The sequence below is a fragment of the Protopterus annectens genome, chromosome 11.part0, assembly GCF_019279795.1.
Source record: "Protopterus annectens isolate FY-2018-M chromosome 11.part0, PAN1.0, whole genome shotgun sequence".
NCBI lineage: Eukaryota > Metazoa > Chordata > Ceratodontiformes > Protopteridae > Protopterus > Protopterus annectens.
Window position 1 is genome coordinate 314,528,829 of NC_056745.1, and position 14,008 is coordinate 314,542,836.

General features: G+C 36.8%; 1 protein-coding gene across 1 annotated transcript in view; it reads left to right on the forward strand.

Moving 5' to 3' along the window:
- Window positions 1-3,707: 3,707 nt before the first annotated feature.
- Window positions 3,708-14,008, forward strand: part of LOC122815364 (dynein axonemal heavy chain 3-like) — a 4,921,723-nt gene continuing 4,911,422 nt past the window's right edge. Inside the window, exon 1 of the mRNA XM_044087818.1 lies at window positions 3,708-3,825. Within this exon, the coding sequence (XP_043943753.1) occupies window positions 3,728-3,825 (98 nt within the window). The 5' untranslated portion in view covers window positions 3,708-3,727. The remainder of the gene's footprint in view (window positions 3,826-14,008) is intronic.

The window sequence follows — 14,008 nt, forward strand, 5'->3', positions numbered from 1 at the left end:
TCTGTATTCTGTCTTGGACCTGAGAACAACAATAATAAGAACCATTCACCAATCTGCATTGCTCTTAAATAACTTAACTAGGCTAAAGTAACTCTCTTAAATTCAGTTAGAAATATAGTGATGCATAATTTAGATGTTTTTCTTTATTTATTTAAGACTGTCCTGCAATGTTGTTTTACATATTTCCTGTGGTTTTGAACTCTGATGTCACTGTAAAGATATATTTAGCATTGTCTTGTTCTTTTTACTTATTATTAAATATATTTAAACGTTTCATTGTGGCTGATCTGTGTAGAGATATTTATGTTCTGAGAGTGCTTTAATATTTATTTGGTGACACTGTGTAGGCCACTCCTAATAGCCTTGCTCTTGGTCAAACTACCCATTGTATTAATAGTAATATTACACAGTAAGATTGGACACCCTTTGTCAAGGTTCTTATGGTAGCTGATAAGGAGATGACTGGTGGCAGTGATAACTACCATATAGTCTGGGCAAAAGGGGGCATAGCTAGTAAAGCTGTGCCAGACTTTCCCAGGTGTGTGTGTGTGTGTGTGTGTGTGTGTGTGTGTGTGTGTGTGTGTGTGTGTCTGTCTGTGTATATATAAATCAAACCTCAAAGAGAGTGTATGTGTCAGCTACTTAGGCAGGGCACTGGTTGGATGGACAGGGTGCTGGAGGTCTTGGCTTGGCCACTCAGCTGAGATCTCATCTCTATAGCTGTGCCAGGGGGAGTCTTATTGGGAATCTGGAGAAAGAGGAAGAACCCAGCCATGGACTGACTATTGTCTCTGTTTTCTCTTAAGGGAAATTGCACTTGATGCAGAGAGCTACATCTGGAAATACTTGTCATCCTCTCAGTGTATGTCTCTCACTGTTGCCAGTGGTGAAGACTGATGCTCCTTTATCACTGGTCCAGTGGTAGGTTGTCACAAGCTGGGCTCTGAGAGTTGTGCCTAGCTGAACTCTTCCTTCGAGATCCACCTAATTTTTATGGCAAGGAAAGTCTAGTATCTCCTGAAGCCACAGCTCCGCTTTAGGCTTGCTGCACCCATCATTTTTTTCTGGAGAAATAACTCTTTCCAGAGGAAGTACAGTACCTTTTGAAAAGTGTTGCTCAGACTCAGATTTTCTGCAAAAACCTGACTTTTTTTTGTCTGAAGTAGCCACATCACCATCCGCTGTTGGAAGTCTGGATACTGGCTGGATGTCTTCTTTGCTGCCTTACCCATGTACATTTTTGCATGCATGAATGCATGCAATCATATGTACGCAAGGCACTGTATTAGATAGGCATTTCCTATTTGTAGCATTGTAACATCTGCTGGGATATCATCATACACTATTATCTACTTGCCTGTTTGCCACCTTTACATTCAGGGTGAACATTGGCCAATAACACCTGAAAAATTATCTGTTTCATGATTCTAATTAGAATATAGTGCCAAAACAATAATTATTATAACATCTACAAGTTTAACAGTAGTTATGTCTGATATGGTATCCCTCTTTACATTGGTTTATTTTCCTTCCGCCATAACAGTATACAGACTGTTAAGTCAATCAGGTGCAGATGCAGTTTCAAGACAATATAGCATCAGCTTGGTGCCACATTTGTTGTTCTCTTACATGTTATTGTTCTTGCATATACTGTAGCTGGGAACATTTGGACTGTGAGAAAGATAGTAAAGCCTGAGAGTAGATATTAACAATGTGTATATCTTCATTAGGCTAAAGTGGCATTAAAACTCCTATGAATCCTATCATATATATATATATATATATATATATATATATATATATATATATATATATATATATATATACTACTGAATTGCATTTGAAATATAGCTTCCACTTTGTCTAGGAGTCTGTTTTGATGATTTATTCTGTCTTACTTGGGTTCACGAATATCCATGTGCAATGTTAATCTATATTGTGCAGTTGTGCTGTGCTTCCTAAATGCAGGCCATTATTATTGCACATCTATTCAAATTAAGCATATTCCCTGTCTGATTTTGGCAACACACTGTCCGTTTACTCCCTTACCGTAATGCCTCTCAATATTTCAGAAGTGATTTGACATGCACTCACCCATGTATGAAAAATAGTACTTATTTCTGTAATGAAATTTATGGCACTTTTTGAATGAGCTTGAAAAAAGTATAACAAATGAATACTTCAGCTATCACCAAGTACCTGTCATGGCTATCAACATTTACACCTTACAGCTGTAGGAAAGAGTTACAATTACTACCTCTCCACAATTTCAACCATCTTTGTCTAAGTTTAGTGCCTTATACAGCAATTTTATAAACAGTAACTAAGAATGGGACAAAATATTTTCATTCATATGCAGGTATACATTTTCTAGGATGGGCTAATAATATATTTCCTTTGCCAGTACATCTTGCCTGCCTTCCCAGTAGTACTTTGCTAGCGGTTAGACCAGTCTTGGATACCAAGAAAACAGTTACTATTTGTTCTTAAAATATGACAACTGGAACATGCTTCAGCCCTGACCAAAACAATGTATTATCAGCATTCACATATGAATTCTAATAATGAACTAAACCACACGTTGAGTGTTAAGTTGCTTTTGCAAATGCACTACTGAAAACTGCACCCCTGACATCTTGTACTTAGGGCAGTTGCCCTCTTTGTCTCACCCTAGTTATACCTGTGTCTCTGTCTTCAATGCTTCAATGCTTCAGTCCTTCACAAAAATATTGTAAAACTACTGGCTTGAACAGATTATTTCACAGTACTCAATGTTTCATTTTCCATCCATTTATATTACTATCATGACTTCTATTTTTAGTATACAGCTGGCATTATTCTTTCCTGCTTTGTAGAGCAATGTATTACTTTACTGTTTATTGAAGTAAACATTACCTTACTAAATGCTTGTGCTATAAACACAAATGTAATACGTTATATAGTGCTTTTGTGGAGCTGTTCTACCCAGGCCTCCACTGAAAAGTGATAATTTTATGTCAGACTATCCTGGTCAAGTAAATGCTAATAAATAAATACATTATTTGGCTTTGTAATAGATTATTTCTCTGCTAACTGAGATACAAAACATTATAACCACAACATCTAAAACTCATTATATCATGACTCTGAATATGTAAAGTTTCAAAATTGCAAAACATTTTGCAATGAGCATTTTGCAAGGAGCTATTCTCCCTGCACCCTGTAATGTGTGGTTTCTTAGTCTACATGTACTAGTTCTGAGGTCACATATAATGTGTAAAAAGGGAAAACATCAAACTCACTTTTTCTCTTTTCTCTAACATACATGACTTTAGAGACTAAACTACAGCACCTGCAACAAAGCCATGTTCATCATATTACTACATCAGTAACATAAGCAAACATCTATACATAAGCAGAGAACTATACATGTACACCATTTTAAGTATCAACAAAACAACAGAAATCCAGCCATTGCACTCCTACTTATTCATCACTGGCTGCTACCATGATTAAAAAGTAGCATCTGCAATCAAGCAGAGTAAGTCACCCATGTTTATGTAGGGAGCACATCCTCTTTGATTGACAGCTATGGGACCATCACGAAGATACAGTTTATTGGCAGGATTGATGTCATTTCTCCATAGTTTGGCTCTACACTTAATAGTATCTTTTGTTACCCGTTTTTAGAGTTTTTTAACACACATCTTTCTTTTCAGTTTCCCAAAATGAACAGAAAAAAACTGAAATGGAAGAGGAAGGTAAATACCTTCCTAAGAAGCAGCATCACAAAACAATTAAAAGAAAAAGAAAAAAAGCTGCCCAGCAAGAATTCCAAAAGGGACGGTAAGAATTATCAATTCTTGACATAGTTTGGCATCATATATGCAGTCATGGATTCAGCTGTTAATTTTATTTATATTCTGTTAACTATGTTGCACCCATTTTCAGCGAACCCAAGGAAATAAGTCTTTAGCATGAACATTCATCTTCTTTTGCATATTCGTACAGTCAGTATAACACATGTGCAGGTTACTATAGTACAAAATGCACCCAGTGCTATATATTGACCACTAAAGTACATATTCATTTGAATGTTAAGACTGGGAATGTTAAATAAATATATTTTGTGCTACAGTTGTTTAGCATGTTTAGCTGTTGACTGAAAAGTTGCTGGTTCAAGCCCATCCGAGGATGATGATTTTCTTCAGTCTGGCAGTTAGCACAGAGGGGTAAAGCTCTGAGATGTTAATAACCTGCTGTGCCAAGGTTACAGTATTTGAATCTTTACACTTTTGTTTGCCTTAATGTTACTTTAAAGAAGTAACTTAATCAGTCAGCGGACTGGGGCAATTGGGAATTTGGTTTTGGCTCCTTAATGGCTGCCTAGACTGCATGCCTAGTAAATGCTATCACTCTATAATATATTTTGCTTCATAATTATCTGTAATTTGTAATTCTTTAGAAATGTTGTTAGTATATCTATTATTAATGGAGCATCCTAGGTGTTATAGCTTTGTGAATAGTTTGTTCGTAGGTTTTAATTGCAAGCTGTCATGCTTTAAGTGAATATGCTGTGATCATTTGTTGACAACAAAATTTCCTGACCAGAACTGTTAAGGAAGTTGCTAGATTTGCATATATTCTAAGTTTTCTTGTGATATTTTGACAAAGATGTTTTATGAAGTAAAATATATGTTAACTCATGTTCAATGTTTTTTCATAGATTATAGAAAGCAGACAATACTACCATGTTCCTAATGCTGATAATAGGTTCATAGGCTAATGGCCCTGGAGCCTTTACAAGCCTAACCCATAGGATTACTCTGGCATCATGCCACCGGACCTTAGCTCCCAGTGCCTCTGTCGAGTAAAGCCACTGGTGTGATCCTTAGGGTGAATTTTCTATTTCCCATCCACTCATCAAGATTTCTCTTGCAGAGGCCAGGGAGGTGATCTGCTTGACATCTATGGGAAGTCTATTACATAACATGGACAGTATCTGGGTTATGAACCTGTCCCTCCAGCATGTTTTGTTGATTGTGGTAATGAGGTTGAGGTCTCTGGAGCAATATGAGACAGAGAATAGTTGGAATGTTTTGAGTCTGTCCATATAGGACAAATGTTTAAGGCCTAGGATCCTCTTTCTGAGGTACTTTTGCGGCCTCTCCAGTTGTTGCAGGTGTTTAGTGAGGTACATGCCAAATGCGGCATTGTACTCAATGATTGGCCTAATGAGGGAATAGTAGAGGGAGACAATGACTTCTTTCTTCCTGGATGCAAAACCCTTAGTAATGAGATGTGCCACATAGAACGATTTCTGACCACAGTGGCAATGTGGTGATCAAAAGAGAAGTTGCTGTTAACCTGTGTTCCCAGATCTCTTATAATGCCTTCTGTATTCAGTGGACTACCATCAATATGGTAATTCATGGGAAATAGGTTTTTCCCAAAGGGGATGATGACACATGTTTTGGCATTGAGCTTAAGGCCATGGTTCTGACACCAGTCGTTGGTCTCAGTGAGGCCTTTCTGTAGGATGTCAACATCACTTGGGGAGTTAATAATAGCTCCTAACTTGCAATTGTTTGTGAACTTTGTCAGCCAGAGTCCTTTTGTGTTGGCCTGGACTTCAGAGAAGTAGATACCAAACAGTAGAGGACCCAGGACCAAACCCTCTGGGACTCCACTCATGACTGGTTGGCAGTCTGACTTTGAATCAGCTACTTTCACACTGTGGGTTCTGTCTGTGAACAATTTTGCAAACCACCTAGTGATATAGAGATTGATGCCTAGCTTAGTGAGTTTTTCTATGATTCTTGAGTGGGGAATGGTATCAAAGGCCTTGGCCAGATCAAGGTAGACTGTACGAAACACATTGCCTTCATCCACATCTCTGGTGACTGACTGAAAGAAGTTGACCAAGTTGAGCAGGCATGATCTACCCTTCACAAAACCAAACTATGTGGGATCCAGAGTTTGGAGATTCCCTATAGCCTTGTTTATTAGGTCCATGATGATGTGTTCCATAGCTTTGCATATCAGACTCATCAGGCTAATGGGGCAATAGTTCCCAGGGTCTGTAGTCACTCCTCCTTTGTGGAGAGGGATGACTGTAGCAGTGCACCATTCAGTAGGGACAAACCCTGTTTTGAGGCTGTGGTTGAATGGGGCACACAGATGAGGTGCCAGTTTACTCTGTAGTTCATGTAGAACACAGCCAGGGATATTGTCAGGTCCCATAGAAGCTGTATTCTTAGCCTTAGACAGTGCTGTTTTAACCTGTGCAGTAGTAATACTGGGTGCCTGGCAATCTACTGGTATTGTGATTGGTCCTTTGGGGGGGAGATGTGTAAAGTTGGCACTGAATTTGTCGGCCGGTATATTGGCAATATCTGTTGGCTCGGTATAGGAGGTACCATTGTGCAGTAGCTCAGAGCAAATCTGGGTATTGCTGTGGAGATTCTTTACATAACTATAGAAGGCTGTGTGGTTGCCTTTACTATCTGCTGCAATTCTATTTTCATAGCTAGCTTTAGAGGATTTGATGAGGGATCTCAACATTTTGTTGAGGATGATAGGGGAGTGTTTCCAGTCTTGGGACTTCACCTTATTCTGCATCAGTTTCCTCCTTCTGTTGTAGAGTTTGTTTATGGCAGGCAACCACCAGATTGGCTTTCTTTTTTTTGGAGGAGAGCGTCTTGGTTCTATTGGGTGTGGCGAGATCCATACATTTGTGCATGTGTTCGCACAGTGCATTGGTATACAATTTGGTAGTCATGCAACTATTATCCATTTGCATGGGTGCTGTGAAGTTATCCATCTCTGTTTTTAGGAGCCCAAAGTTAGCTATGGAGAAGTTTTTCATGGTGGTTATCTTTGTGGGGGGTGGTGTGTGGATTTCCAAGGTGATTAGTTTGTTGTCAGATCTAACCAGGGAGGAGTTGACTATTGGTGTTGAGCAACGATCCCCCATGTTAATAGTAACCAGGTCAAGGATGTTGCTACCTCTAGTGGGGGTATGAAAAAGCTGGTCCAGGGCATTGGAATTAATGAATTCCAGGAAACGTTGGGAAAGTGTATTGTTACATGAGTAGATTTCCCAGTTAATGGAGGGGTAGTTGAAGTCTCCCAGTATGAGAGTGTCAGGTTGGACCCTAATAATTTCCACAGTGCTTAGGAACATGGAGTGTGAGTCTTGGGACATGGTTGGGGACCTATAGCAGGCTATGACCTGAATTGCTGTCTTAGCCAATGTTAGCCGCACCTCAAGTATCTGAGGTGTGCGCATCCTTTATGAATATGAAAACACTCCCGACTTTGGAGCTACTGTCCAAGTTTTGGGGCCGTAAGGTGTGGAATGAGTTATAGCCTGATAGTGCAGGGGTGCTTTCTAATACCTTGAACCAGGTCTCTGTAACAGCACAAATGTCGATGTTCTCCAGTGCATTTGGAGATTTAGATTTCTAGTGTTGAGCAGCATAACCCTCAGATTGCATTTGTTTGTAGCTGTTATGGTGATAATTTGATGTTTGGAACACCGCCTAAAAAGGGCACCATAGGGAGTGGCTAGAGCCTTGGCCAGTATTCAGAAGCCCAGGGGTGACAGATACAGGCCATCTCTGGCAAAGCGAGATCCCTTTTTTATCTAAGAGAAAAAGCTAGAGGATGCTTGCTTTGAATTATTTTGTTATGTAAATGTTGTAAAACACTGCTTTGTTGTTATAGGAGTACAACAGAATGTTCAGTGTATATATATATATATATATATATATATATATATATATATATACATAGCGAAACCACAGATCTTCTGATATATATATATATATATATATATATATATGTCTACTTCATAACTTCATAACATTGAATTTCATTACATTGAGACCAGAACATCGAAAATTCAAAACACTGAAAACCCAAAACATTGAAAACTCAGAACATTGTAAGTGTGCTTCATAACATTGAAAACTACATTGCACAAGTAAATAAGATCCGCTCCACCTACAACAACACTTAACTAACAAGCACACTTTCTACTATATTTCTTTGTATGGTGATTGTGATACAGTAAGGTTAGGAAATTAACTTTTTTCCACTGTAGTGCGATCTTGGAGTTGGTATATTTAATTTGCAGGGAATTTGGGGTGCAGGGGGCTTGCCCCCTAAAGAAACGTAGTAGAAAGTGTGTTTGTTAGTTAGGTGTTGTTATAGGTGGAGAGGATGTTATTTACATATGCATTGTAGTTTTCAATGTTATGAAGCACACTTACAATGTTCTGAGTTTACAGTGTTTTGGGTTTTCAATGTTTTGGGATTTAGATGGTCTTGTCTCAGTGTTATGAAATTCATCGTTATGAAATGTCAATGTTATGAAGCAGACCCATATACAAACATATATATATATATATATATATATATATATATATATATATATATATATATATATATATATATATATATATATATATATATATATATTTATATATATATATATGTTTTACTATTAGATGTTCAAAGTGAACTCTGTTGACTGCACTTTTGACGAACACGGAAGTTCGAAAATGGTAATATTGAACACCAAAAGCCAACCTAGGAACGGTTTTAACATGGGTCGAGATAGGTGTTCAGTGTTATTGCCGAGCTACAAACCTCTCCCCTATCTCAACCCATGTTAAAACCCGTTCCTAAGTTGGCTTTTGGTGTTCGATATTACCGTTTTTGAACTTCCTTGTTCGACAAAAGTGCAGTCGACGGTGTTCGCTTCGAACATCTAATAGTAAACCATATATATATATATATATATATATATATATATATATATATATATATTTATATATATATATATATATATATATATATATATATATATAGATATATGTGCTTGTGTGAGTGTGTGTGTGTGTGTGTGTGTGTGTGTGTGTGTGTGTGTGTGTGTGTGTGTGTGTGTGTCCAAGTAATTTGAGACCACCACAATGGACAAACTGTCCTTTCCTTCTGAAACTTATGTTCTTTGATGTGGATTATTGAAACTATCAGCACAGTAAGTTCTGACCCCCAGAAGAGCCATTATTGACTGCTGCAGTGCTAAAGAAGTCAATTATACTATTATGATGGGTTGATTTTGCCAAATTGGGGTCAGTGAATTTGATATCGGGAACATGATCTGCAAACCACAGTATTACAATTTTGTTAAGCTACATCTGAATATTGTAAAACTGCAACAGGCCATTAACACTCGGTCATATATATTAAGCGCCATAATAGCATGCCATTTATTCAGTTTACTATTATATTAAAACGAAAATATATTTAACAGGTAACATATCATGTTAATAGGGATAGATAAATATAAGTAAAAAAATAATTCCACTGTTTCTATGGTGGCTACTGTCTGGACAAAGTATCATTCTGAGTCACAAAATATCACTTGACGGCAGCTGGAAGTGAGGAATTTAAGCAGAGGAATATTCTGTCTAGATAAAAATCTAATAGAATTCATCAAACCAGTACTGTCACTGAACATATAACCAAGAAAATTACACTGTCTCAGACATCCAGTCAAACATACCAAACCAACTCATCCACTGTGAATACAAAAACTAGTTTATTAAAAATACAGAAACTAATTCATTAATAATTTTTAGTAATTTTGTCCTTGTAAAATATAACAAATCTATTCAGAACTAACAACATTTGCTCCTTATTCTGCTTATAAATCATTAATGAACTTGTGATCAATCAAACCATCATGTAATAAATCATCACAAAAGAAATACACATTCATATGACTGAAAAAATAAACTCCAAATACAAACTTAACATCCGATGTTTTTTTATTACAATTGCTGCATAAAAAATCTAAAATGCAACAATCATCCAAGTAGATAAGCAAATAAATAAAATCAAATGGATAATCTGTTGAAATGACTGTATAATCATTTCAGGAATATATACATATGGATTATAAAACCAAAAATTAATGAATGATCCATATCTGACATAAAAATATAGTGGTAATAACCTTGCTATCACACATAACTACTCATCAGTTAACAAATAATGACCATACTACAGTTTATAATTTTGCTGCTCACATTTTTAGAACAAGAGGCTCTTTGAACTTTTTGCACTTGGTTTGCCAAGACCTATGAGACAAAGAGGTCAGTTTTTAACCATCAGTTTGGTGGATTCATTTTATTATATTCCACATGACATTGATTTAAACATGTTCCAGGATGCTCTCGTTAATTGTGCCTTCCTTCCTTCTTCAGCAATTAAACTGTTAGTGGAAATGATGGAGGTGATTCGGATCAACTCTGATCAACAATTTTATTTATTTTGATGGTTCCAATTGCAAGCAGATAAAAATCAACATGTTCCCCATGCATGCCTAATTAGTGATCTGGAAATGCGAGCATGATTTTATTTTTAACTCTGAATTTTCTCAAAAGCTGGAAGTTATACTTGCATTTTTTGGTTGCTATAGTCGTTCTTTGGAAGGATTCTTCTGATAAACTGAATGATGTTTTGTAATATATTAATAATACCACAAGATTTTTAAAATTTGTTAACAACATTAGTGAAGATTTAACTAACTCTCATGATGTCACTATTTACAACAAAGATGGTAGGTTTTCTCCAATATTTCCAAGAATCTACCTTTTTAAATGTCTGTTTACATTTCCATACTTGTCATCCCATGGTACACAAAATGAGATCAGAGATTGGTCAGGCTCTACAGTATGATTCTGAAGACAACATGTTTTGTAAAGAAAAGTTTAGGTTGTTAGGCATGTGTAATGAATGTGGTTATCCCAGTTAATTCTTCAATGATATCAGCTGTGAGGTATCCAGTGGAAGAGACACTAAATAACTGCCTGGGTTAGGAAATACATTCATTTCAGAGAAGAAGGCATCAGCCTCATGTAGGGCAGGTTCTGAAGCTTTTATTACTTTTGAAAGAGCCATGATTATTGAATTCCTTTCTGACATCTTGATGGTGAAGGATATTATTTGCAAAAATTGAGGTATTTTCAAAGGTGATGGGTGACACTGCATTTTTATTCAAAAGAAGGTTGAAATCTTAAAAACAAATTTGATAGGAATCACTTCACAAATTATTCCAAGCTGGTGGGCAAGATATCAAAAAGGAAGCTATTAAATGTGAATCTTGACTCAATGTAAGCACATTCATGAATGGGACACCACTAACTAAAAAGGGTAACTGTTTTTTTTGGAGTAGGACAAATTACTATTTATTTCTATTTGTATCACCTGCAGTTTGTTCTGTGTGGGAAATACAGAAAGGCCCTTGTGCAAGAGGATTTATGAACATTGTTATGACATAAACAAAAACATAGTAAAAATGTTCTGTATAAACATGTGATTGATTGTGTAAATTCGTGTAGGTTTAGGACTGCCATTTTGGAAAAGGTCCCCAGGGACCTCAGAGGGAGGACCGGGGATCAGTGGCAACTTAAGTTAAAGGCTTCATCTTCACCAGATTTAAATGGCACAGTTTCCATTAATAGTGTTCTAAAATGCGTTCAGCAAAATTATACACTGTAGTACGTTAAGTGTTAGGCAAATGATGCATATTTATGTGTGCTATCAAGTTCATAACCATTGTGCTTTTATGTGAGTTATGGATCATTTATTAGTTTTTGGTCATCTGATCAATAATATTATTCCTAAATTGTGTATACAGTCATTTAAATAGATTGTCAAATTGATTTTATTTGTTTACCTATTTACTTTCATGGCTGTTATATTTTTATTTTTTATGTAGCAATTGTAACAAAAATATCAGATGGCATTTTTATGGTTTATTCATTTTATGATATGAACTTTTATTTCATTTGCACTCATTTGTTATGGTTTGATTGGTTACATAATTATTAATTTATAAGCAGAATAGCAGGCCGATTTTGTTATGAAGAAGACTTATGATTTGCAATAAGGGTAAAGGTGCTAAACTTTTTATTAGACTAGATTCTGTATTTTTTAATAAACTATTTTTTGCATATATGGTAGCAGCATTGGTGTGGCATGTTTCATCTGAGAGAGTGCAATTCTCTTGTTTTTTTTTTTTTTTTTTTCTAGATAAACTAATTGCATTGTCAAGTGACTTAGGCTCCAGGATATGCTTAAATACTTATTTGCTGAAAACTTAATAAGTAGAGCAAATCTAAAAAAACTCAATAAAGAAAAAAAAAATAAAAACAAGGTATCTGTATAGAAAGTAATAATAATAACAAATAATGAAAGATATCCAAGAAAGGGACATAACATGAAGAGCACATCCTGAAAGGGAACTAGTAGAGGAGTTTGTGAGGTTGTCATGAGAGTTTTGAGATGAGAGATAGAATGTGAGACTTTCAGGAGAAAGAGGGAGTGTCATTGCTGCCTATAGGAGACAGAGATGGTAGCAGACTGACTAGTCAGTTGAGAAAAGAAGGGAAGGCAGCTGCAAGCTAGTAAAGCTAGTAAATAAGATGGGGTGAAAAATGATAGGTGGAGAAAAGCAAAAAAACAGCAAGGGTTTTTCAGAGTAATATAGATAGGTGGTATGGCACACAATAAGTTAAAAGAACAAGTGAGAGATGCATCCATGAAAGTGAGGGTACAGCGAAAGAAACCACAGTGGAGGGACAGGTCCAGAAAACATTGACACATGATGTAGGAGAGCTAGAGCCAGAGATGGCAATGGAAGAGCCAATACCACATGGACAGTATAAAGGACATGAGCAGGGATGGCCATGGAGGAACAAGTACCACATGGACAGCATAAAAGATGTGAACAGGAATGGCCATGAAGGACCCAATACCACATGGACAGCATAAAGGACATGAGCAGGGATGGCCATGGAGGAACCAGCACCACATGGACAGCATAAAAGATGTGAACAGGAATGGCCATGAAGGAACCAATACCACATGGACAGCATAAAGGACATGAGCGGGGATGGCCATGAAGGAACTGGTACCACAAAAAGAACATAAAGGATGTGAGAAGGGACGGTCATGGAGGAGACATTATTACAAGTAGAGCATAGTGGAAATGGGCAGGGATGGCCATGGAGGAGGCAATGCTAAAGGGGGATCATAGCTGAAGTGGGCATGGAAGGATGATTAACAGGACAGAAAGAACAGAGTGCTAAAGAGAAACATTAGTGCAAGAAACTGGTAGGAAGGGCACAGAACGAATTAGAAAGTGATCATAATCAACATAAGAAGGGAGGCAATCAGGTGGGACTGTGGTTAGGATTCACCCCCCCCCCCGCCTCTACACTTTTCTGTGTTAACCCTAACCCTTCCCCTAACCTGAACCATACACATTGCTCTCCTAAAAATGTTCCCCAATGTTACCACTACAGAAGACAAAATGACACAGTACACGTGCAACACCAGTCATGCAAAAGAATAATGTTATCCCTTACCTCATCCTTATTTTAACCCCACTCATGAACACAAGGATATACATAATAACTGCAATAACCTTAAATGAAACATTCATTCCTCTGCACAATCCTTCTTGGTTACACTATTGAAATGAGCAATAAGTTAAATGCATATGTGTGAGTGTGTGTGTATGTGTGTGTGTGTGTGTGTGTGTGTGTGTGTGTGTGTGTGTGTGTGTGTGTGTGTGTGTGTGTGTGTGTGTGTGTGTGTGTGTGTGTGTGTGTGTGTGTATCTATATCTATATATATATATATAGATATTTATATATGTAGATATATATATATATATATATATATATATATATATATATATATATATATATATATATATATATATATATATATATATATATATATATATATATATATATATATATATATATATATATATATGTGTGTGTGTGTGTGCGACAGGTCTGCTGTGGAGGTGGAGGTGGCTATTTTGACCTTGTGGGTCCTATCGATGAGCCATTTGGCCACCCACCTGAGAAGATAGGGATTTACACCAAGTTGAGATAGCTTTTATATGACGTCTGAGTGGGGGAGCGTGTCAAAGGCCTTGG